A 26,202-nucleotide genomic window follows, 5' to 3' on the forward strand; every position below is an offset into this window, starting at 1 on the left:
GCATTTTTCGTAGATCTGGCTGTGATTTGACGTGTTGATCAGTCGTTGATACTTGTCGATTGTTGATTTCTTGCGCCGATTGTTGGTGTGTCTGTTGTTTGCTTGTGGATTGTTGCTGGTTGTTGCTTGTTAAGCTTTGTTGATTTCTTCGAGATGGTGACTGCTGCTCAATTAGCGCTCACTCAATCGCCTATATCTTCATTGATACCTAGTGTTGGTAATACTGTGACTGTAAAATTAGATGATGCTAACTATGTTACCTGGAACTTCCAAATTGAGTTACTTTTAGAGGGCAATGGTATTATGGGCTTTCTTGATGATTCTACACCTTGTCCTGCAAAACACAATATCATTGAAACTGTTGATGGCAATGTGGTGGATACTTCTTCTGTCACTGATGCTTTCAAAGTCTGGAAAATTCATGACAAAGCATTAATGACCCTTATCACTGCAACCTTGTCTACTGCTGCGTTATCTTGTGTGATTGGGTGTCAAAGTTCCAAGGAGATGTGGGAAAATTTGAAGGAGAGATTCTCTAGTAGGACTAGAACCAACATTGTGCAGATGAAAATTGATTTGCAGAACATTAAGAAAGGGGCAGAATCTGTTGATCTTTATCTTCAAAGGATCAAAGATTGCAGGGATCAGCTAGCTGTTGTGGGTGTAGTCATTTCTGATGAAGACATTGTGATTGTTGCTCTTCGAGGTTTACCAACTGAATATAATACTATTAAGGCTGTTATTAGAGGACGAGAAAATCTAGTCTCTTTGCGAGAGCTCCGATCTCAGTTAAAGGCTGAAGAAGCAACACTTGAGGAAGGTTTTAAACAGCCCCTGATGACTGCCATGTATGCTCATGGTTCCGGTTCTATGTATGAAGTAGGAGGTTCATCTGGTGTAAAATCTTCTTCTGGTCACTTTCCTAATAGTTCCTCCTCAGGTCAGTTTCCTCCAGGTCCTCAAATGGTCCAACGAGTTCAACAGTTTCCTCCAGATCCTCAAATGGTGCCCGGAGTTCAGATGTCTCATTTTGCTCAACTGTTTTCTCCTCCACAACTGAGCCAACCACCTCCGTACTCACAGTTTCAGCAGTTACCTTTTTCAGGACCATATGCCTTTGTCTCTCAAACAGGTTCTGGTACATACAACAATTTCAGGGGGAATAATTTCAAGAATAAAGTCAAGGGGAAGAAGTTTCATTCTGGATTTCAAGGGTCTCAGTCTCAATCTCAGCCTCATTTTCAGAACTTCAACACTCCAATGTCATCTGTGCCACCTTATAACCCTATGCTTCTTTGTCAGATTTGTGATAAAAAGGGTCACTCTGCCCTTCATTGCTTTCAACGTGGTTGTCAAATCTGTAATCGAGTTGGTCACACTGCAGCAACATGCTTTGATAGGGGCAATTCTAATGCATCCATGTCTGTGTCTTAGCCTCCTATGTACTCATCACAGTTTCAGGCTCCTGGTTTACCAGTTCAGCATCTGCCTCCGCACTATGTTTCTAATCCTTATGTGGCTCACCAAGCATCATCTCCAGTAGCTTTTGCTGCTAGGACTACTCCATTACCTTCTGTTCCACAGCAAGAATTCTGGTTGCTTGACTCGGGGGCTACCAATCATATGACCTCTGATATTTCGAACCTGCAAGCTGCTACTCCATATCCATCCAATGAATCTGTTACTGGAGCTAATGGTGAAGGTTTATTCATATCTCACATTGGACAGTCTTGTCTTCCCACTCACTCTCATATGCTTCAGCTTAACAAAGTGTTACATGTCCCACAGTTATCTCAACATTTACTTTCTATGTATCAGTTATGCAAAGATAATAATTGTCGATGCATTGTTGATGAATTTTCTGTGTGTATACAGGACAAGGTCACCAACAAGGTACTCTACCAAGGACTGAGTAACAATGCTGTTTACCCCCTTCCTTTGTTCAAACAACCACACTTAAAGCCTGCAGATATGATTTTTTATCTTTTGAAAATTTAGACGGCTTTGCCATGATTTTAGTGTGAAAATATGATTTTTTATTAAAATGAACAGTACCGGAAGATTTTCGTTAAAACTCTCTTTAATTTCTATGCTAGCCCCAAAAGCAATACGAGTAAAAAGAAAAACAAAATTTCCCAACGATTCCAACTTTTCTCTTCTTTTTGTTTAATCCACCTCCCAAAAACAAAAAACCCCATTGCGACTCACACTATCGCTGCAGGTAGATAGTTTTGAAAGGTGGTGCTATCACTCACCTTTGTTTTTACTTATCACACAGTGTTTTCAATTTTTGATTATCGGATCAAATGAAGCATCAGTTGTTTGGAAAACAATAATCATATCTCAACTTGTTTTACTAGAGCTCCAAAAAGAAGCCTGGCGATTGAATTCTGTTTCCCTCAAGGGCTTGTGTTATGCTTAATTGCTTAGCTAACTCATACTGTCCTAAGCACATTATAGGGATGGATCACATTTTTCGTCACCCAGGGTTCAATTTTTAAAAACTAATCATACTTCTTGATCAAAAATTAAAAAATAAAATAAAAAATAAAATAACATGAAATATTAGTTAAAAATCTGGATGGTCAATTATTGAAGGGAATCCGAGACTGGTAAAGTCATTTTTCAATCAAGAATAGTGGTTGTATATTATTGTCCCTGTCCATGGTCTAAAATATCTATAATATCTCGATATTTTTATCGAAATTTCCGTGTTTTTGGACTACCGATATTTCCGATATCATCGATATTTTAGACTTTGCTAAGTTACTCATGTATCTTACCATGTAATGTATAAAGTGTAAAATATTGTACTAATTCATTATATATAAATGATTATGGTGTGTTTAAACATCTTTCATTAATTACTACATATTTTATACACTCACAATGTTTGTCAGCTCGCTATATAATCAACTTAAATCAGTTACATCTCTATCATGCAATGCATTTCCTTCCAATATTTTGTGATAAACTAATAGATAATTAGCTAAATAAACATCCTGCGAAGTTTTAATAAAAATTTCCAAGTTTTTCTTACAATTTCCGTGGTTTTTATTCAATTTTTATCGATATCTATAATATTTCGAAATTTCCATCAAAATTTCCGTGTTTTTGAATTACCGATATTTCCGATATCATCGATATTTAATACCTCACAGGTAAAAGTGTCGTTCGAAAAAAAGTTTAGGTAAAAGTTAAAAATCTCCAACGGGAGGACCCCATAAACCGCGTTGCATTCCAACTCTAATCTTTAAGCATCATAACAAAAGTCATTGAAACATCCCATGTGGAAAAAGTTGACGGACATCTGAACGATCTGAACGATCTGAAAGCTCTCAATTATTTTTTATCAACACTGTGGAAGTTATTATAATGGCCTAATTGGATTAATAGTCTTTGTGATGATAGGGTAGTTGGAAGATAGTTCATGTGGTAGAAAAACTAAGGTTTAAGGTAAAGTTTATGTCCAAAATTGAAAATTCCGTCAACTTTCTGTTACTTATTAGCACGTAAACCCCGCATATTAGGCTAAAACATAACTCTTCATACACATATTACGCTAAAACGGGCTGGCTCACGTGTTAATAATTAATAGAAAGTTGACGAAATTTTCAATTTTAGGCATAAATCCTAACAAACTTTACCACAAATGTTTAAATCCAATTTTTTTTTTTTACCACAGAGACAATCTTCTAATTACCCTATCATCATGGTACTATTAATCCAATTAAGCCTATTATAATTGATGGAGTTTATAAGCATTCTAGTCAGATCCAACCTAATGATCGCATTATGGAAGTTTCAAGCTGAAGAAAAGTTTTAAATTTTGAGGATTCTTTTTTTTTTTCCAGCTCCCTATTAATTAGTTAAATTATTTATTTGTGGAAGTTTTGTTGTCTGCTTTACTGGTATGGCTTTTGGGTCTAGTATAGAAATTAAATGAAGTTTCTACATAAATAAGTCTGCAAATCGAAAAAGAAAGAAAAAATAAATGAAGAGGAGATTGCATCACTTGAATTTTTTTTTTTGGAACTCCTATCAATTCTATAAATGATGTATCATTTACATTTTGCCCGGGGCCAGGATTGGCCCTGTTCAGTAGTTCATGAGAATTAGACGGGCTGCTGGTGAGAAGGCGAGGATATTATGAGGAGAACGGAGGTGAATTAGAACGTAAGAAGTTGTCAAAGTCTAAATGACCTTGATTAAAATGATGATACAATTCAGATGGATCAAGATAGCAAAATACAAATTTCTAGTGGCAACGAGCAGGTGAACCTCAAATATACAAATTGCCAAAATTGAATGTGTTCCTACTTTCTAGTGGCAATGTGTAGGGATGAGTTTTACTTTGCTTTTGCTACCAAGACTAATTCATAGTGTTTTTTTTTTTTCATTTGTCATTTTCTTAGGGGCATTGCTTTAAAGTTAAAAAGTTTAATTTAATTTTGTATTTGAGCATAAGAAAAGTGCTTTTCTCTTATGGACAAAATCATCGCAAAGACGAACAAAGTAATTCAGACGACACATTTTATGGGCTCCGCCACTATTCAATGCTTTTCCTCTATTTAAAAAGGCCAATTGCAGGTGAAGAAAATGTGTGCTGATAAACTAGTTGTTAGTTATTGATAATGCACTTGCATATGAGAGAGCGCGTGCAAAAAAATTAGTTATTAGTCATCGAGAATGCACTTGAGGAAAGGAAAGTTGGTGGGAAATACCGGGAAGTGGCGAAGCCCATAAAACGTATCATTTGAATTACTTTTTTCGTCTTTTGAAAATTTGGGATGTGCCATGATTTTGTCCACAAAGGAAAAGCACTTTTCTTTTGTTTGAATTAAAGTTAAATGATAAACTCAATTATTGTTCCACTACTGAAATTAGCTTACAAAATTCAACGTTAAAAGGAGCGTATGATTGAAAAAAAAGTCCCTTGTAGATAGAAGAGTGTGTGCGCAAAGAAACTAGTTATTTGTTATTGAAAATGGACTTGCAGATAAGAAAGAGCGGGCGAAAATATTAGTTATTGGTTATCCCGAATGAAGTTGAAGAAGGAAAACCAAGAATGCAATTAAAGAAGGACAAGCGAGTGGGAAACAAAGATAATGCTAGAAAAACCAAATTTGCAAATCAAATTACATAATTGTTGATGATTGGATTGTTATTTAACTATTGATCAATGTGTTTACTTTCTATTGGTGCTATGTCATTTGGTTTGCGAATTTGATTTAAAAGTTTAATCTTCTTAGCATTATTTAGGAAACAACCGGAATATGAGGTGACAGAGTCCATAAAACTCATCATCTGAATTACTTTTTTTGTCTTTTGAAATTTTGGACTGCTTTGCCATAATTTTGAACACAATGGAAAACACTTTTTCTTTTGCTCAATTACAAAATTAAAATAATAAACTCCATTATTGCTCCACTACTGAAATTAGTTTAGGAAATTCAACGTTAAAAGAAGCATGTGATTGAAAAAGCCCCTTGCACATGAGAAAGCAAGCGAGTGCTTGCAGAGAAATAAGTTATTGGTCATCCAGAATGCACTTGTATATGAGAGAGCGTGTACGGAACAAAAAAAAAACTAGTTATTACTAATCGAGAATGCAGTTGAAGAAAAATTAATTATTAGTCATCGAGAATGCACTTGAAAAAAACTAGTTATTAGTTTCACCTGCTAACTATGATATGATGCATTCAATCTACACCTACTACACGAAGTTTCACCCGCTGACTACCATTTGAAATCTGTATCTTGCTGTCTTGATCTATCTGAAGTTGTACTATCATTTTAACCAAGGCCATTTTAGACTTTGATAGCTCTTACATTCTAATTCACTTGCGCTCTCTCCATGATATCTTTGTCAGCTCACACCCGTCTGATTCTCATGAACTACTTAACAGGGATAGTCATGAGGCCCCGAGCAAAAATTTGAACGATACACCATTTATAGAAATGATAGGAATTTACAAAAAATTTCAAGTGAACCATTTGAGCAATCTCCTCTCCCTTTATTTTTCTTTCTTTTCAGATTTGACGACTTATTTCTTAAGAAACATCATTTAATTTCAGGAAAATTAATGAAAATAGCTTGAAAACTTTGAGTTTTAATGATAAGGACAAAATGAAAGGTAAAATGAATAATACTATGATTGGCTTTTTAGTGTGAAGATATGATTTTTTATTAAAATGAACAGTACAAGAAATTTTTTTGTTAATACTCCCTTTAATTTCTATACTAACCCCAAAAGCAATACGAGTAAAAAGAAAAACAAAATTTCCCAACATTTCCAACTTTTCTCTTCTTTTTGTTTAATCCACCTCCCAAAAACAAAAAATCCCATTGCGACTCCCATTATCGCTGCGGGTAGATAGTTTTGAAAGGTGGTGCTATCACTCACTTTTTTTTTACTTATCACACTGTGTTTTCAATTTTTGATTATCAGATCAAATGAAGCACCACTCATTTGAAAAACAATAATCATATCTCAACTTGTTTTACTAGAGCTCCAAAAAGAAGACGGACGATTGATTTCTGTTTCCCTCAAAGGCTTGTGTTGTGCTTAATTGATTAGCTAACTCATACTGTCCTAAGCACATTATAGGGTTGGATCACATTTTTCGTCACCCAGGGTTCGATTTTTAAAAACTAATCATACTTTTTGATCAAAAATTAAAAAAAAATAATAATAATAAAATAAAATAACATGAAATATTAGTTAAAAATCTGGATGGTCAATTATTGAACGGAATCCGAGGCTGATAAAGTCATTTTTCAATCAATAATAGTGGTTGTATATTATTGTCCCTATCCCAGCACGTAAAAGTTAAAAATCTCCAACTGGAGGACCCCATAAACCGCGTTGCATTCCAACTTTAATCTTTAAGCATCATAACAAAACTCATTGAAACATCCCATGTGGAAAAAGTTGACGGACATGTGAACGATCTGAACGATCTGAAAGCTCTCAACTAGTAGTAAAGCAAAACTAGCTCATCCGCACAATCCAGCCTCTTTCTTCATCCTTGATCAAAAAAAAAAAAAAAAAAAACTCTTTCATCTTTCAGATTCCTATCCGTCGACGGCTCAGTTGTGAGCATGGCTGAGTTGGTGGGCGGAGCTTTTCTCTCTTCTTTCCTCAATGTTTTGTTCGATCGGATGGTTTCCCCTCCCGTCCTCGATTTCATCTCTGGGAAGAAAAACGACAACGAGCTGCCCATGAGGGAGTTGAAGATCAAGTTGCTCACTGCTAACGAGCTGGTTGACGATGCGGAGGAGAAGCAGTTGACAAGACCGACTGTGAGAAAGTGGCTCGACGATCTCAAAGATGCTATTTACTGTGTAGGAGAGTTGCTGGACGAGATAAACACTGAAGCTCTTCGACGCCGGCTGGAAGGTGACGATAACCATTCTCCTGCAGCTAGCAGCAGCACAAGCGGGATCATGAGATCAGTATTCAAGTCTTCTTCTGCGTCCGATGAATTTTACAACTCTCTTGAACCGAAGATATCAAAGGTTCTGCGCGAGTTAGACCTCATTCTCAAGGAAAGAGACGCTCTTGGGCTGAAAGAAGGAGTTCAACATAGACCACAAGACACAACTCGTCGGACTACTTCTCGGGTCGATGAGTCTGGCGTCTTCGGAAGGGAAAAGGACAGAGAAACGATTCTTAAATCATTGCGTTCGAATGATACTGCTGGCATAGGAGTGCTTCCCATCGTAGGCATGGGAGGGATCGGAAAGTCCACCCTTGCTCAACTTGTGTACAAAGATGTCAAGGATGACTTTAATGTCCAAGCATGGGTTTGTGTCGGAGAGAAACTTGATATTCTTCAAATAGCGCAAACAATATATGGGAGGATCACGAAAAAACCTTGCACGATCACAGATCTGGATCTGCTTTCTGAAGAATTGGAGGAGGTTTTGACAGGAAAAAAGTTCCTCTTCGTTCTTGATGATGTTTGGAGCGAAGATTATGAGCTTTGGAATAAGTTGATGACTCACTTCAATAGTTGCGGAGTACATGGAAGTAAGATCATTGTCACAACACGCCTCGGACGCGTTGCATCTATCACCGGGACTCTTTCACCACATTATTTGGAGAAGATATCTGAGGACGTTTCTTGGTTGTTATTTGCAAAGCATGCGTTCACAAATGACAGTGTTGTTGGCGCACATCCGGAGCTTGAAGTCATTGGAAGACAAATTGTTAAGAAGTGTCAAGGCCTTCCTTTAGCTATAAAATCATTAGGGGGTCTATTACACTCTAATTCAAACCCAAAGGAATGGGAAAAGATATTGAAGAGTGACTTATGGAAGTTGTCGAAAGATACGGTTTTATCGGCTTTATGGTTAAGCTACCATTATCTTCCACCGCATCTCAAGCGTTGTTTTGCTTATTGTTCGATATTTCCAAAAGGTTACAGATTTGGAAAACGAGAGCTGATTTTATTTTGGATGGCCGAAGACCTCTTACAATCGAACGAGGAGGGCGTATTGGATCCGGAAGAAGTGGGAAGTGATTACTTTGATAATCTATTATCAAGGTCTTTCTTTCAACATTCAAGTAACACATGGGATTTCACCATGCATGACATTATGAATGATTTAGCAAAGTTTGTAGCTGGAGAATTTTGTTTGAGATTGGAGGGAAATCAGCTGCCCAACAAAAATTTGTGCAAAACTCGTCACTTTTCATTCATGAAATTTGGAGGTCATGGCATTCAGAAATTTGAGGCGCTGGATGAGGCTAAGCACTTGCACACCTTTCTACAAATTCAAACTCGCGACTCTGAAGACTGCAATAAGTTGGTATTGACCTACACACTTGGTGACTTATTACCAAATCTACCATGTTTAAGAGTGCTCAAGTTGTCAAGTTTTCATATTGATGAGTTGCCTAGCTCAATTGGCAACTTAAAACAATTAAGGCATTTGGACGTGTCGTTCACTTCAATAAGAGAATTACCTGAGACGGTGTGCACCATATACAATTTACAGACCTTGTTATTGGTTAGTTGTCTTCGTCTGATTCAACTACCATCCAATTTGGGAAGGCTAATCAACTTGCGCCATCTCAATATGTTGGCAACAGAGATAAAAAAGATGCCTGCAGGGATGTGTAATTTGAAAAATCTCCAGACATTAAGCGATTTTGTGGTGGACAAACAAACAGCTCAAAGGATTGGAGAATTAAAAGAGCTTCAGCATTTGCGCGGATATCTTACAATCTCAGGAGTTGGTAACATTGACCATGAGGGGAATGCTTTGGAAGCAGGTATCATGAGCAACAAGGAGTATCTGGACAAACTTGTTTTGAAATGGGGAAGAGGCGATGATGATCATGATCCACAAAATGACAGAGAAGTGCTCAACAAGCTCCAACCTCATACAAACCTCAAACAACTTGAGGTTATATCTTACGGGGGTGTAAGTTTTCCAGGTTGGTTAGGACATCCATCTTTCTCTAAACTATCTTGTATTAAACTCAAAAATTTCCAACATTGCTGCTTATTGCCACCACTTGGGCAACTACACTCCCTCAAAGAGCTTCATGTTCTAGGGATGAATAACGTGGTTGAGATTGGTAGCGAGTATTACGGTAACGATACTTGTGGGATTATTCCATTTAGATCTCTACAAAAATTGTTCTTGGAAGGTATGTTGGAGTGGGAAAAGTGGTCCTATTACGATGGAAGCAGAGGCAACACCACAATTGTGTTTCCTAATCTTCGTGAGCTTGGACTGAAAAATTGTCCCAAGCTGACTGAGATATTACCGTTGGAGAAGCTGCAAAGTCTTGAAAGGGCAGAATTGTGTGGTCTGGAGTCCTTCAGTGGTTCACTTTCACATGTGGAATCTGAATGCCCTCAATTCCTCTCCGTCGCTCACTTGAAAATGGACAAATGCCCAAATTTTGTATGTTTTCCAGATGGAGGGATGGATGCGCCCAAATTGGAGGACCTGCTTATCAATGGATGCAAGAAATTAAGGTCGCTGCCAGAACAAATGCATACCCTTCTACCGTCTCTTCAGAAATTAGAAGTGTTCGACTGTCCAGAAGTTGAATCATATTACGATGGAAGCGGAGGCAACACCACAATACTGTTTCCTAATCTTCGTGAGCTTGTACTGAGAAGATGTCCCAAGCTAACTGAGATAGTACCGTTGGAGAAGCCGCCAAGGCTTGAAAGGGTACAATTGCAGGACCTGGAATCCTTCAGTGGTTCACTTGCACATGTGGAATCTGAATGCCCTAAATTCCTCTCCCTCGTTCGCTTGGGAATTGACAACTGCCCAAATTTTGTATGTTTTCCAGATGGAGGGATGGATGCACCCAAATTGGAGGAGCTGCGTATCTCTGAATGCAAGAAATTAAGGTCACTGCCAGAACAAATGCATACCCTTCTACCGTCTCTTCAGTACTTGGAAGTGTTCGACTGTCCAGAAGTTGAATCATATTACGATGGAAGCGGAGGCAACACCACAATACTGTTTCCTAATCTTCGTGACCTTGTACTGAGCAGATGTCCCAAGCTAACTGAGATGGTACCGTTGGAGAAGCTGCCAAGGCTTGAAAGCGTAGAATTGTATGACCTGGAATCCTTCAGTGGTTCACTTGCACATGTGGAATCTGAATGCCCTCAATTCCTTTCCCTCACTTACTTAGAAATAAGGGAATGCCCAAATTTTGCATGTTTTCCAGATGGAGGGATGGATGCACCCAAATTGGAGGAGCTGGACATCTCTCGATGCAAGAAATTGAGGTCGTTGCCAGAACAAATGCATACCCTTCTACCGTCTCTTCAGAAATTGAGAGTGGTCGGTTGTCCAGAAGTGGAATCATTTCCTCAAGGAGGGTTGCCGTCAAATTTACAAGACCTTTCTTTTGAGTGCCGTAGAAAACTCGCTGCAAACCGCTCACTGTGGGGTTTAACAAGACTCAACTCTCTTAGAAAGTTGGATATCGTTTTCACTGAAGAAGGTGGAGAAGAAATGGGATGTTCGTTTCCGGAAGAGGGGCTCCTGCCCGCCGCTCTCACTCATCTCGCCATCCTCAAACATCCGAATCTTACAACCATCCAAGGCAAGGTGTTGAGACAACTCACCTCTCTTGAAGACCTCACAATACAAGGATGCCCTGAGCTCCAGGGCTTTCCAGAAGAAGCGCCCAAATCTCTGAAAAGCTTGACTATTTGGGGGTGCCCTAATATCGGGTGCTTGCCGGGAGAATGGCTTCCCACATCTCTTTCTGAACTGAGTATCCGGAGGTGTCCGCTGTTAAAAGAACGATTCCGAAGAGAGACAGGGGAAGATTGGCCAAAGATTTCTCACATCCCCCAAATATATATAGAATAGATGTCCTTGAGATTAGTACTTGCCGAATTCTCTCTCTCTCAATCAGGTGTGTGTGTCTATATGTATATATACAAATCATTTGAATGACCCAAAACACTTTAGTTGGGTACTTTTCTGATGGTTATTTTTTTACTGCTATGTTTTTTAGTATGTTTGGTTAGTACTCCAGCTCCAGGCTCATTATCATTGTATGTAAGCTGTCTCGATCCATCCGATTTGTGTGGTCAGTTTAATCAAGAGAGCTTTAATGAAAAGAATTTAAACTAAGTTTAATTTAATCAAAAATCACCTTAAATTTTTTTTTAACTAAAAAGCTTCATATTTAATTGTAAGGACAAACTAATTTATATTAGGTCTTACAAACAGTAAAAGACATTGGCTGAATTAAAAAGCCGAACATGCAATTTTTTTTTTTACAGCCATGCCCATGACCGAAACTTCATTCTGCCAGCCCAATTCCGTTAGAAATAATTTTTTCTTTATTTACAGGTATGTCACTACCTCATTAAAACCTAAATATCATATGAAAATGAAAATTTTAAAAGTTTCCATGAATTCTCCCATCATGACGTCCCTGATCGTAGCATTGAGTGATTTGACTCTTAAATAAATACAAAAATAAGCTATTATCATCAATGTTACCTATTTTTCATGTTTTAAATAGGAATGCATCTTAATAATCAAGCAGCGTGAATAAAATCAAATTAATCTTATAGTTCGACTACAAAACAAAACCAGCACATGAAATTAAAATTACATAGTAGCAATATCCCATACAAGTGGCCTTGTTATTTTTTTATTTATTTTTATACAAATCAATTTGGAAATCTTATTATTTTCATTCTCATCCTACAATGTTGCACGATGATTTGAACTGTTTATCTTTAGGTCATCATTTAAAAACCATCTCTACAAAAAGCTAAATGCATTCAAAAGTTTTTGCTCATGTAACGATTATTCAATAATTCTTTTGAACAGTGAAATTATGACAATATTATTCTAAAATGGTTTGACGATATCTTGTTTGGTTCTTTTGTTGCAAATAATACTAGATAGGGAAGTTTTTTTTGGTAAAAGAAATAAAGGAAATAAAATAGCTGGCATGACATCATACTCACCAATCACGATGTATACGTTCCATACATGTGGGGGTCTTGGCCTCTCATTTTTCCTCTCCCTCACTTACTTACAAATACATGAATGCCCGAATTTTGTATGTTTTCCAGATGGAGGGATGGATGCGCCCAAATTGGAGGAGCTGCTTATCTCTCGATGCAAGAAATTGAGGTCGTTGCCAGAACAAATGCATACCCTTCTACTGTCGCTGTCAATCGTCTCTCCATCTACAATCTTCCGAATCTTACAACCATCCAAGGCAAGGTGTTGAGACAACTCACCTCTCTTGAAAACCAAATAATAGACGGATGCCCTGAGCTCCAGTGCTTTCTTGAAGAAGCCCCCAAGTCTCTAAAAAGCTTGACTATTACGAGGTGCCCTAAACTCAGGTGCTTGCCAGGAGAATGGCTTCCCACGTCTCTTTCTTATCTGCAAATCCATTTGTGTCCTCTGCTAGAACAATGATTCCAGAGAGACGGGGGAAGATTGGCCCAAGGTTGCTCACATCCCCGCGTGTATATATTATAGATCTTGTTGAAATTGGCTCTCTCTGTCTCTCTCAGGTGTATGTGTATATCCCGCAGCACAATACTTGTTGTGCAGTGTTGAATTTGCCACAAACCCTTCCTAATGCAACAACATAGGGGGGAGCTGGTATAGCCCTTGTTGTTTTGCGATGGAGTAGTACTATGTACATGATTACTAGGCTAAAACAAGTGCAAATTTGATTTCGTTAATTTGTCTATTCGACTATATAACCTTGCTCATTGTCATTGTATGTATCATGCTGTCTCGATCCAGCCGATTTCATTTCATGTTTGATAGGGCCATCAAGTTCAGCTCCTCCTAATGCCATTAAGTTCGTCACTGTTTGATTAATGTCTGGCACCGTGAAGAACAAAAGTGAAGAGTTTCCATTCTGCATTACATGATCCCTGTCAAACTTTAATCATTAGCAGATCCCAATTTCATTCAAAGCACAAAGCTTAAATCCAACTACTACTAAAATAAAACCACATTACCAAAAACTAGAAGGAATCATAAAACCGAAAAAACCCAAGAAATTCGAAGTTTTACGCTTTCAATTTACGAAAAACAAGAACAAGCAGTATAATTTGTCGTGTCTAAAAATCTGGTTTAGACCAATCATCAAACACCTGGTGTACATCGAGCACCCAGTCTCAGAGAAAGGAGAAAGACATAGTTTACTTGGGGGATTGCATGAGGGAAAGCTTGAGTGAGCCGAACCGTAGATCCGCCCATCGAATAGTGCAGACATTAACGGTGAAGTCCAACCCTTCCGCATTGAACCGGGAGGCTTTTGGCACGTCCTTGTGCAGCTGCAGTAGCCACCTAAACGACTCCGCTGCCATTTTTTCCCTCGCTTTCTAGGCTGTGTACTTCTGAGTCCGTAAACAGGTCACCCGAACCCAATCCGTTAATCTAACGGGTCATCCGAACCCGACCCGTTAAGTTAACGGGCCACCCGTTTCACCCATTAACAGTTATTATTATTTTATTTTTTTTGCATAGAGTTTATATTTTGTTGTTAAGATTTTATTGAAATTACTAAAACATCCTCAATTAACAGGTGATAACGGGTTGACCCAAAGTGACCTGTTATTTAACGGGTTCACCTGTTAACGACCCGACCCGTTAAGCATCCACCCAAATACTAATATTAACGGGTCGGATCCAAAATGTCAGGTCTACTTCTGACTGAAAGAAACTAACTCACTGGTTGTCGTTTTAACCGTGAGTCGTGACTGATATTAGACGACATGTAGTTTTAAGGGTCTCAAAGTTAAATTGGGGGATTAGCTTATGATGCATGGGCCCGGATATATATACTCAGCTTATATCGGTCCCACCTCTAAACTTTGGTGATAATTATTGTTATACAGAAAAAATTCTTATTTGGACATGAATATTAAAGGGAGTTTTAATGAAAAGTCCACGGTACTGTTCATTTTAACGAAAAACCACATTTTTACACTAAAAAGTCAAACCTGCTACTATTCACTTTACCCTTTATTTTGTCCTTATCGTTAAAACTCAAAGTTTTCAAGTCATTTTTGTTAGTTTTTCTGATATTAAAATTTCATTAGAGGTCGTCATTCAATTGTTACATTTTAGGATGAAAGTTGCGCTTTAGCTTTGCTTGACTTCTGTTTTCATAATTTTTTTTCTTTTTCAATTTTTGACCTAATCTTAGACATGATTGCTTCTTTTAGAGTATTAAGAGATTCTACAAGCTTAAGCTTTATGATTGAACTCTCATAGTGTTTGGTGATGTCCAACCTTCTAAGAGAGTTGAGTCTTGTTAAACCCCACAGTGGGCGGTTTGCAACGAGTTTTCTACAACACTCAAGACGCTGGACAGCCGAATACTCCTAATTCCCTCGTTCACTTGGGAATAGACAACTGCCCAAATTTTGTATGTTTTCCAGATGGAGGGATGGATGCGCCCAAATTGGAGGAGCTGCTTATCTCTTGATGCAAAAAGTTGAGGTCGTTGCCAGAACAAATGCATACCCTTCTACAGTCTCTTCAGAAATTAGGAGTATTCGGCTGTCCAGAAGTGGAATCATTTCCTCATGGAGGCTTGCCATCAAATTTACGAGTCCTTCGTCTTGAGTGTTGTAGAAAACTCGATGCAAACCGCCCACTGTGGGGTTTAACAAGACTTAACTCTCTTAGAAGGTTGGACATCAGATTCAGTGAAGAAGGTGGAGAAGAAATGGGATGTTCGTTTCTGGAAGAGGGTTTGCTGCCTGCCACTCTCACTAGTCTCTCCATCAGCTTTCATCCAAATCTTACAACCATCCAAGGCAAGGTTTTGAGACAACTCACCTCTCTTCAACACCTCACAATAAAAGGATGCCCGGAGCTCCAGGGCTTTCCAGAAGAAGCGCCCAAATCTCTAAAAAGCTTGACTATTTTGGATTGCCCTAATATCGGGTGCTTGCCAAGAGAATGGCTTCCCACATCTCTTTCTCGACTGGAAATCCGGAGGTGTCCACTGTTAAAAGAACGATTCCGGGAAGATTGGCCCAAGATTTCTCACATCCCCAAAATATATATCAGCATGACTGTTCGCGTCATCCCAAAACACTTTAGTTGGATACGTTTCTGATGGTTATTTTTTTAGGAAAATTAATGAAAAGGGTTTGAAAACTTTGAGTTTTAATGATAAGGACAAAATAAAGGGTAAAGTGAATAGTACCAGGATTGATTTTTTAGTGTAAAAATATGATTTTTCGTTAAAATAAACAGTACCGGGAGCTTTTCGTTAAAGTTTCCTATTTTTTTTAGTATGTTTGGTTAGTACTCCAGCTCCAGGCTCATTGGTTAGTACTCCAGCTCCAGGCTCATTATCATTGTATGCAAGTTGTCTCGATCGATTCGATTTGTGTTGCCAATTTAATTAAATGAGCTTTAATAAAAAAAGTTTTGACTAAATTTAATTTAATCAAAAACCATTATAAATTAAGGAAAACTAATGAAACTGACTTAGAAACTTTGGATTTTAACCAAAAACCATGTTACAACTTTATTTAATGGTTAGTACAAAGCCCAATACTAAAGAAGTCCAACTACAATGGCCTAACCAAAATAATATCATTACTTGTCGATTTTGCCCCTAACGTTTTAGGTTAAGTCAATTTTGTTTTATTCTGTCAGTTTACTTTTGCCCCTGTCAGAGAGCTGAAAAAGTCACGATTCTTTATATTCACCCCCAACAACCCATAAATCCCACGAGCTCCCTCTCGCGCTCTCCCACTCTCTCTCTCACTTTCTCTCTCTAACTTTCTATCTGCAACTCCACTTCGATTTTTCAAGTTGATGATGGGAAACTGATTTAGTGCGCAAATAAAGAGAGGAGAGAGAGAAGAACACATATAAATTCTGGGTTTTATTCATCTGTCATTTGATTTTCTAATCCCTGATTGCTTCTCGTTTGCTTCCAAATCTTGAATCATTTCTTGAGGTCAACGGGGGTGTTGAATTTTATTAGTCCGAGGTTGGTGAGTCATCACAGAAGAGGGTTTGTATTTCAATTTGGAAGGAGGGAGGTTGATTCGATGGAACTGGATTTGTCAAAGTGGGTGATTGGGGGCTCCGCCGATGGATTCGCAATGGCAACAGAAACTGATTCGCTGGCAAGGTGATGTGGAGTTAAAGGGCACTCAATGCACTAAAACTGATGTGGGTTTACAATGTTAGCATGTAAAACTCTTAACAAATTCTGCTAAAGTTATTCTTGTGACTCTCTCAAACTCGCATCTCGGTGGGTTTACAAGGGGTGGGCTAGGTTCAATTTGGTCTGGGTTGTGGGCGACCAAAACTGATGTGGGTATTTTTGTATGCGTAAATGGAGAGAGAAGCTCATTTTGTGTGGAAAAACAAATTAAAGGAAAGTCAAATAAATTGATTGAGAGAAATGTCAAATAACAAACACGAATATGATAGTTCTAGTTACGAAATAGTGATAGTATTAGTGTTCGGTTTTAAAAATAGTCAGTGTTTAGTTTACGAACTAGTGATAGTACTAGTGTTCTATTTGAGAAATAATCAGTGTTTAGTTTACAAAACAATGATAGTACTAGTGTTAAGAAATAGTCAGTGTTTAGTTTACGAAACAGTGATAATACTAGTGTTCGTTTGATAAATAGTCAGTGCTTAGTTTACGAAATAGTGACAGTACTTGTGTTCAGTTTATGAAATAGTGATAGTACTAATGTTCGGTTTAAGATATAGTCAGTGTTTAATTTGAGAAATAGTGTTCATTTTAAGAAGTAGTCAATGTTCAGTTAAGAAATAGTGATAGTACTAGTGTTCTGTTTGAGAAATAATCAGTGTTTAGTTTACGAAACAGTGATAGTACTAGTGTTCGTTTGAGAAATAGTCAATGTTTAGTTTATGAAACAGTGATAATACTAGTATTCCGTTTAAAAAATAATCAGTGTTTAGTTTACGAAATAGTGATATTACTAGTGTTCCGTTTAAGAAATAGTCAGTGTTTGGTTTACGAAATAATGATAGTACTAGTGTTCGTTTGATAAATAGTCAGTGTTTAGTTTTCGAAATAGTGACAATACTTGTGTTCAGTTTATGAAATAGTGATAGTACTAATGTTCAGTTTAAGATATAGTCAGTGTTTAATTTAAGAAATAATGTTCATTTTAAGAAGTAGTCAATGTTCAGTTAAGAAATAGTTATAGTACTAATGTTCTGTTTGAGAAATAATCAGTGTTTAGTTTACGAAACAGTGATAGTACTAGTGTTCCATTTAATAAATAGTCAGTGTTTAGTTTACGAAACAATGATAGTACTAGTGTTCGTTTGATAAATAGTCAATGTTTAGTTTACGAAATAGTGATAGTACTAGTGTTCCGTTTAAGAAATAGTCAGTGTTTAGTTTACGAAACAATGATAGTACTAGTGTTCGTTTGATAAATAGTCAGTGTTTAGTTTACGAAATAGTGACAGTACTTGTGTTTAGTTTATGAAATTAGAGGCCAATACAAACCTTTTATAATCTATTTATGAAACAGAACACGGGTACTATTTATGAAACTGAACACGATTACTATTTATGAAATAGGACACGGAAACTATTTATGAAACTAAACACAGGTACTATTTATGAAATTGAACACGGGTACTATTTATGAAACAGAACACGAAAACTATTTATGAAACTAAACACGGGTATTATTTATGAAACTGAACACGATTACTATTTATGAAACTGAACACGGAAACTATTACGAAACTGAACACGAAAACTATTTATGAAACTAAACATGAGTACTATTTATGAAACTAAACACGAAAACTATTTATGAAACTGAACACATATACTATTTATAAAACTAAACACGAGTACTATTTATGAAACTTCAAATATACCAAATACAACAATGTACCATTTTTTTCCTTGGTGAGAATAAAGTAGAAACATACAACATGTTGAGTAAATCAAGAAAGCATATGCCACCACCAAACTTATATTAAAAATCGTAACTTTTAATTTGAACACATCACAATTTCCAACACAATAATCCAAAATTAACTAAACTAATCAGTCAAGTAGAAATCAGGAGTGCAGATCTTCTGCACCGAAAATTATATGTGACCTCTCATTGGCTTCCCTCAAAATTTACACTTGTCCCTCAATTGATTCAATATAACACTGTTAACTATCCAAATAAAAACTCTGAAAAAAGAAAAGAAAGGAAAATAGCAGACCATTACCTAGTCTTCACCTACCAACGCCACTAGTGCACAATCCATCATCAACCCCACCGTGTCCAAAATTGCAAAACCAAAAAACAAGGAGATTTTTTTTCGAGTGAGGAAGGTGAAAGGTCTGCGACTCTCTGTCCGAGAAAAAAACAACAAGGGGCATTGATTCCATCTGCATCAAAGTAATTTTTTTGTCTTCATGGGAGGAAAAGAAAAAAAAAGATAGGAAGTTTTATTTGATCGAGGGGATGGCTGAAAAGGGGAATCAGTTTCTGTTGCCATTGCGAATCCATCGGCGGAGCCCCCAATCACCCACTTTGACAAATCCAGTTCCACCGAATCAACCTCCCTCCCTCCAAATTGAAATACAAACCCTCTCCTGTGATGACGCACCAACCTCGAACTAATCAAATTCAACACCCCCGTTGACCTCAAGAAATGATTCAGGATTGAAGTTTAATTCTAATAGATTGGTTGACATAATGGGATTTCTGTTAGGGGCGAGGCTGGAAAAAAAATTATTTTGTTTTGGGCTTTTAATTCATCCCATGTGGGTTTAATGGTTGTGGGCCTGAAATAGATTAGTTTTGTCCGTATAATTAAATATAAAGCCCTTTTGATTAAATAATAGTATATGGTGGTTTTTGGTTAAATTAAACTTTGTTCAAACCCTTTTCATTAAAGCTCCCTATAAATTATTATTTAACTGAAAAAACTTCATATTTAATTATAAGAACAAACTAACTTATATTAGGTCCTGCAAACAGTAACAGACATGGGCTGAATTAAAAAGCCCAACATGCAATATCCTTTTTTTCCAGCCATGCCCCTGACAGAAATGTCATTCTGTCAGCCCAATTCCGTTAGAAATAAATTTTCCTTTATTTACAAGTATGTCACCACCTCCTCAAAGCCCAAATTCAATCTATACTAAAGCTGAAAACAAACTGTTTTACTGTTCATAAGAACAGTGTAATTTCGAAAATGCCCCTGCCTTAATTGTGTAATTTCAATATATTAATCCGATGTAAATCTAATTGAATCTGGACCGTCCATTTATTTGGGGCACTGTGATAAGAAATCAGTCCGTCATTTTTATCTTCTTTTTCCTCTTAAGTGAACGTCATTCTTTCTCTCGCTCTCTCTTCCCACCCAGCACCCACGAACCCAGAAACACCGAAAACCATCACCAGTCTCATCCTTCAGTTCTCAATTGGATTCCACAATGTAAACCCAGAAACTAAAGGTAAGAAAATTCAATTTTGTTTTCCGTTTCTTATTTACTTTCAATGTTACTTTCTTATTAGATTATTATTTTTGATAAACCCACTTAGAATCTGATTTGGGGTTTCCTTGGATTCTAAAGTAAAAACCTTGAAACTTAAAGGTAGGAAATTTCAATTTATTTATTTACTGTGTTGATATCTGATTAATACTATTTTTCTTAAACCCACTTAGAATCTGATATGGGTTTTGCTTAAATTCATCTTGGGGTTTTTTAATTTTAAGTTTTATAATTTTCTGGTGCACCTCTGTTTAAATATTCAGATAAATTTAACGTGATGGGTTGGCGAATGGGAAGTAGAAACCAAGAGGGGTTTCCAAAACCCCATCTTTAAAAGAAAGAAGGAGATCGAGGTCGTTCTGACGTTTAGACATGGTTTCGCTCTCTCTTTCTCTCTCTCTCTCTGATTAATACTATTTTTCTTAAACCCACTTAGAATCTGATATGGGTTTTGCTTAAATTCATCTTGGGGTTTTTTAATTTTAAGTTTTATAATTTTCTGGTGCACCTCTGTTTAAATATTCAGATAAATTTAACGTGATGGGTTGGCGAATGGGAAGTAGAAACCAAGAGGGGTTTCCAAAACCCCATTTTTAAAAGAAGGAAGGAGATCGAGGTCGTTCTGACGTTTAGACATGGTTTCGCTCTCTCTCTCTCTCTCTCTCTCTCTCTCTCTCTCTCTCCCTCTTCTGCATCTGTGATTTTTGTTACAGTCTTTGCTTGCAGCAATCGAGGCAGGTGGAGGGTTGGTGAGGTGAGGCGGTGCTCCTTCTGCAGTCGGAGGTTGAGAGCTCCCTTGATATCAATCTCCCTTAAAACGTGGCAGCACCACGCCATATCTTTTTAAACGTGGCAGCAATTCCAGAGGAGACCTAATTAAACACACGCAAGACTGGAGTGTTCGAGAGGCATCTAACATCAACACGTGGATACCAATGGCATCTACGAAATAACAAAAAATAAGGAAGGGTAAACCCACTTAGAATCTGATATGGGTTTTGCTTAAATCCATCTTGGGGTTTTTTACTCTCTGGGACATATTTTCTCACGTATATATGCCCTGCTTTTTACACGTTTACAACAGTTTTGAAACCCGCAGCATCGCGCGGGCTTCAATGCTTGTATTATATGAAAATGAAAATTTTGAAAGTTTCCATGAATTCTCCTATCACAACGTCCCTAATTGTAGCATTAAGTGATTTGACTCTTAAATAAATACAAAAATAAGCTATTATCATCAATGTTACTTATTATTCATGTTTTGGCGAAGTGCCGATTTAGTCCCTGAACTATCACCTCAGTGAAAATTAGATCCCTGAATTATTTTTTTGGGTAAAATAAGTCTCTAAATGCATTAGAAATTGCTAATTTCATTCCTACTATTATATTCATGAGAGCTTTAATGAAAAGGGCTTGAGTTAAGTTTACTTTAATCAAAAATCATCCTATACTATTATTTAACCAAAACGGCTTTATATTTTATGATAAGGACAAAACTATTATATATCAGGCCCTATAAACCTTGAATACACATGGGCTGAATTAAAAGCCCAAAACGAAATACTTTTTTTTTCCAGCTCTTACCCCTAACGGAACCCCACTCCGTCAGCCACTCCAGTTAGAAATAGACTTTCCTTTTTTACAAGTATGCCACTTCCTCATTAAAAACAAAATATTGATAAAAAAAACCCCAATAATTTATACGATCACAAATCTCATCTTGAATTTTGTTCGTTCTTGCTTCATTAATTTTAAATCAGAGGGAAAAATGTTAGGACCTGTTTGGTTGCTCAGAAAATTTCACCGAGATTCTGTTTTCTGTTTAGAGTTTGAAACTTGCAGAGTTAATTTCAATGGAGGAAGCTCAGAATGTGAGGAGCCCTCATTTTTTGCGTTTTATTATGCTGATTTGAGTTCCGAAAGATTGAAAATCCCAAAAAGATTCATGAGAAAAATGGAAGGCAGAATAACTGGGTTAGTTTTTTTGTTCGACCTTAGCGGCAGTGCGTGGAGGATTGAATTGATTCAACAGAATGGTGGTTTTTTTCTTGCATCATGGGTGCAGTGGCGAAGCCAGAATTTGTCGAGGGGAGGGGCGAAATTCAAAAGAATGCAAGGTTTCAATCGAAGCGGTTGCTTTTATATTGGACAGTGCAAAGTTTTAAGTCAATATTCATAGCAGAAAACAGTCTCTTCACCACAACGGTTGTAAGAGGTAATATCAAAGCCATGTAAGAAGCTTAAATTGGTTAGGATTAGATTCTAAAAAAATATTAGGCGCTATGGACTGAGACCTAGCAGCTAGGCGCCTAGACAAGATTTAAGTAGGAGCCTAGATGGATTTAAATATATTTTTTATATCGTAAAATAAGTATTAAACAATATTTATATTATTTTTAAAAAATTAGTACAATATTTATAGATAGTATGAAAGTTTAAGATAAATACGCTATGGATCTTAAATAAATAATGTGAGAGTTAAACATAACTTTGTTAACTTTTAATAAGTTAACAATTAAATAATAAAAAGTAAATTAAAACTAGGGGTAGAATCCCCTCGGTTCTTGCAAAACACAAAACAATTGACCCCAAATCATAATGAAAGATCAAATTCCAAATTTCCATCCCAATTTTCCCTAGAAACAAACTGAAAATTCTCTTTCCAGGAAGTAGAAGAAGCGGAAAAGAAAGCATCACCGCTTGTCAGCGGTGGGTGAGGTGGTGTCTCTGCTTGATTTCAACGTTAGTTCGGGTCTTTCTTCACAAAGCTTTGAGCCACCATTTCCATGGCCGGTGACAAAATCTATCGCATATGGATTCTTCTTGTCCGTCAATGGCGAACCCGCCTGTAAGCAGATGACGTCTTCAATGTTTTTTCTTCGAACCCAGGTGCGCCCACATCCTGCCTCATTTCCGTCAAACAAATAAAGAAGGAGACATGAAGGAGACACAACTTTCGGGGATAGCAGCCCCGGAGCCGTAGTCAGTACTACTATGTTGATAACCAAACACCTCATTTCTCCTACCACTACCCTTGCCATGGCAAATCTGCAAACTCGAAGTCGAAACCCTTCATCGATCCCATCGCAACCTACTCCAAAAAAAAAATTGCATATCTGCTGCTGCTGTGCGCAGCAGAACAGATCACTCAACAACACAAACAGAGGATGAACCAGTGGGTTTTCCGAAGAGGAGGGGAGTGGCGAACCTAGCTCTACAGTGGTGTTTCTCGGCAAAGGGAGTGGCGGCCGCCACTCCTCGCCCTCACGTGGCTTTGCCACTGCATGGGTGGTTAACATTTGTGATAGACCATTACGTAGAATGCTGGGACTTCTTGATTTTTAGTTACGACGGTGATTTGCGTTTCACCGTGCTAATCTCTTATAAAAGTTTGTGTGAGAAAGAAGATGCATTTCGTTTTGGATATAGCCAAGCCTCTAGCAACTTTGAAAAGTATGTGTATATGGAACGAAAAAGGGGAAGGGAGGAGGCTGCATCTTCTGGCAATAAGCTGGTTGATGGTGCGACGAAGAAGATGAGAAATGGCTTGTCTCAGTTCCACTCAGAATGCATCGATGAGGGCTGAGAAGAAGCAACTTGTTCCAAGGAAGAAAATCCATATGAAAAGCCCTGGTTTGGATGTTGTACTAAGAAAAGTCTGGTTTGGATGTTGTTCTATATATATAAAGCAAAGTTTCAAAGAAACGAGACCATAATAAAAGATCTTGTTGAGTAGCACCCACCATTAACATTCCATCCTGCGCCACAATGCTGGCAAACACTAGTAGTACTAGTGCATTGTTATTTGTTATAGTACCTGTGAGCCATTCATCCAAATTTCCTTAAACGTGCTTGTTACTTGTTTGATATTTATATATATAGCATCAGCATAGCACACATAACTAAGATAACTTGTCGTGAGCGTGGTGGGTTAGGATTAGCTAATTTGGAAATCCAACTTCTGGTTGCCTAATTGACTAATAGTCTAATTATAATTAAAGTCATTGTCGTAATTGCGTTCAATGTTACTTATTAGGATGAGTTATTTTGGTTCTGTTAAAAAATAGTCAGTCAGTTTAATAAATAGTGTAGTACATGTGTCAGTTTAATAAATAGTCAGTCAGTTTAATAAATAATCAGTCAGTTTAATAAAAATAGTGAGTGACAATGTCAGTTTCATAAATAGTGTAGTACCTGTGTCAGTTTCATAAATAGTCAATCATTTTAATAAATAATGTAGTACCCATATCAATTTCATAAATAATCAGTCAGTTTAATAAATAGTGTAGTACCCAATGTCAATTTCATAAGTAGTGAGCTTAATAAATAGTGCAGTACATGTGTTAGTTTCATAAATAATCAATCAGTTTAATAAATAGTGTAGTACCCATGTCAATTTCATAAATAGTGAGTTTAACAAATAGTGTAGTACTTGCATTAGTTTCATAAATAGTCAATTTAAGAAATAGTTAGTGTTCAGTTTAAGAAATAGTGATAATATTAATACTCAGTTTAAGAAAGAGTGATAGTATCTGTGTTTAGTTTTAAAAAATAGTCAGTATTCAGTTTAAGAAATATTGTAGTATTCGTATTTAATTTCAGAAATAGTTTGTTTAATAAATAGTGTAGTATCCATTTTTAGTTTCAGAAATAGTACATGTGTCCAGTTTCAGACATAACCATTTAAAAAAAAAAGAGTTTAATAAAAAAGGTTTGGACTAAGTTAATTTTAACCAAAAAAACATCCTATAATATAAGAAGCTTGAAATTTAATAAACATGACAAAATACAATATAACAAAAACTAAAACTAAAGCCTCATAGGTAGGAAATAAGCCCACATGCAAAACCAAATTTTTTTATTCCAACCAATACCCCTGATGGAAACTCCATTCCGTTAGTCCAATTCCATCAGAAAATTGAATTTTCCCAGGTTTGAACTGAATGAAAGGTTTGTCGGGGCCACACTCCCATTAAATATTAGTTTGGTTGCGTCGTGTCTGCGCTCTCGTTTCTCAGTATCTTAGCACATGCCCCACTGCCTTCTCTAATCTTAAAAATTAGAACCTTCATCCCCAATTATTACTCGTTGTTATTATTTTAATTATTAATTTATTAGCACTATAATTAGGCATATATATGTAAGTATATCCACCACAAAATAGCATATTAAATTTCAAGTACACCAATCTTTCCCATTTCTTAAAGACACCATAGAAAGCAATAGCAACTTCACTCATTTTTTCTTCTTACTCAACATTCTTTCATTTAACCCGATTTCCGACACAACCTGAAAAAGAAATCGAAACCGAGAGAGAAAAGTGTATGGCATGTACCGCAGGTTTATTGTCATGTATTTTTGAGCACGGCACAAATTGCTTCTCTCTGCATCTCCTCTCTTTAGTGTCTGATTTTGGTTTGAATGCATGTGATGTGAAGTGAGAAGTTCTTTCTTCCTCATCCTATATGCTATCTTTTACTAATTAAATTTAGAGCCCAGTCAACATCTTCCTCATTTGTTTGCCATATCCATATACTCTTTTACTTGCAAAACATTAATCATATATAATTAAAATTGAATTGATTAAATCTCGATTGGTCTCAACTTCCAAGGAAAATAGAGGAACTAAAATGAGAAAGAAGGATTGCTTATTTACTAATTTATAAATTAGTAAGAAATTAGAGGAATTGAATTAAGAAGAATTTAGCCTGAGGAAGATTCAAAATCAAAATCATGTTAAATGCTTATTGAAATATTTATAGAATCAAAGTAAGATTAATATAAATTTCATATAAGCTATTTATAAGTTAAACACTGACTATTTCTTAAACACACACACTCTCTCTCCCTCACTATTTTTAAAATGATTATTTAAAAAAATGAACATGGGTACTACAGTTGTGAAATCTCGTTCCTGAATTTCATTATTATAATTTACGTATTGGTATTATAGAGATTTTATATTATTTTTTTCGGGACTCAGTAGACCATTTGAGGTCACAATTTATATTGTTGAATAGATATCGAGATCACGAACGCAATGGCTAAAGCCGTTTGCAAGTCCGGATTATAACGGTATAGTTACAAATGTTTGAAGTTGTTGCTAAAAAAAAAACAGAAAATTGAAAAGAGAAGAAAAAGCCACGGGAGTGGCTGAAAAAAAAAAGAAGTAAAGAAAGCCACA

At 36.7% G+C, this 26,202-nt stretch overlaps 3 protein-coding genes and 2 long non-coding RNA genes across 13 annotated transcripts in view; 3 read left to right on the plus strand and 2 right to left on the minus strand.

Annotated features, from left to right (window-relative positions):
• Positions 1 to 1,440: 1,440 nt before the first annotated feature.
• LOC126631358 (uncharacterized) lies at positions 1,441 to 1,916 on the plus strand. Its single transcript, XM_050301512.1, has 2 exons — positions 1,441 to 1,696; positions 1,876 to 1,916. The coding sequence occupies exons 1-2, from the start codon at positions 1,441 to 1,443 to the stop codon at positions 1,914 to 1,916; spliced, it is 297 nt and encodes a 98-aa protein (XP_050157469.1).
• A 5,120-nt stretch (positions 1,917 to 7,036) lies between these two features.
• Positions 7,037 to 26,202, plus strand: part of LOC126632727 (putative disease resistance protein At3g14460) — a 234,279-nt gene continuing 215,113 nt past the window's right edge. Inside the window, exons 1-3 of one of the 7 annotated variants that reach the window (XM_050303195.1) lie at positions 7,310 to 9,999; positions 10,387 to 10,965; positions 15,185 to 15,383. In XM_050303195.1, coding sequence (XP_050159152.1) covers positions 7,451 to 9,999; positions 10,387 to 10,965; positions 15,185 to 15,383 — 3,327 coding nt within the window. In that variant the 5' untranslated portion in view covers positions 7,310 to 7,450. Of the gene's footprint in view, positions 11,165 to 15,184; positions 15,384 to 26,202 lie in introns of all 7 variants that reach the window. The other 6 variants (XM_050303194.1, XM_050303191.1, XM_050303190.1 and 3 more) reach the window with 6 other exon arrangements.
• On the minus strand, positions 10,978 to 15,442 carry LOC126632744 (uncharacterized). The gene is made up of 2 exons (XR_007626814.1): positions 15,348 to 15,442; positions 10,978 to 11,128 (listed from the first exon to the last, which is right to left on the minus strand). It is a non-coding gene; the product is annotated as an uncharacterized LOC126632744 (long non-coding RNA).
• On the minus strand, positions 12,446 to 14,162 carry LOC126632734 (uncharacterized). Of its 2 annotated transcripts, none has more exons than XR_007626802.1 (2): positions 13,572 to 14,162; positions 12,446 to 13,416 (listed from the first exon to the last, which is right to left on the minus strand). XR_007626802.1 is itself a non-coding variant. In XM_050303204.1 (2 exons), the coding sequence occupies exons 1-2, from the start codon at positions 13,852 to 13,854 to the stop codon at positions 13,224 to 13,226; spliced, it is 357 nt and encodes a 118-aa protein (XP_050159161.1). In that variant the 5' UTR covers positions 13,855 to 14,143; the 3' UTR covers positions 12,446 to 13,223. The 2 variants fall into 2 exon arrangements, 1 of the variants encoding a protein (XP_050159161.1); XM_050303204.1 differs by having other exon boundaries at positions 13,691 to 14,143.
• LOC126632740 (uncharacterized) lies at positions 19,836 to 21,253 on the plus strand. 2 transcript variants are annotated; one of them, XR_007626809.1, is made up of 4 exons: positions 19,836 to 19,979; positions 20,282 to 20,393; positions 20,545 to 20,656; positions 20,732 to 21,253. It is a non-coding gene; the product is annotated as an uncharacterized LOC126632740 (long non-coding RNA). The 2 variants fall into 2 exon arrangements; XR_007626808.1 differs by having other exon boundaries at positions 20,745 to 21,252.

The sequence above is a fragment of the Malus sylvestris genome, chromosome 8, assembly GCF_916048215.2.
Source record: "Malus sylvestris chromosome 8, drMalSylv7.2, whole genome shotgun sequence".
NCBI classification, from domain to species: domain Eukaryota; kingdom Viridiplantae; phylum Streptophyta; class Magnoliopsida; order Rosales; family Rosaceae; genus Malus; species Malus sylvestris.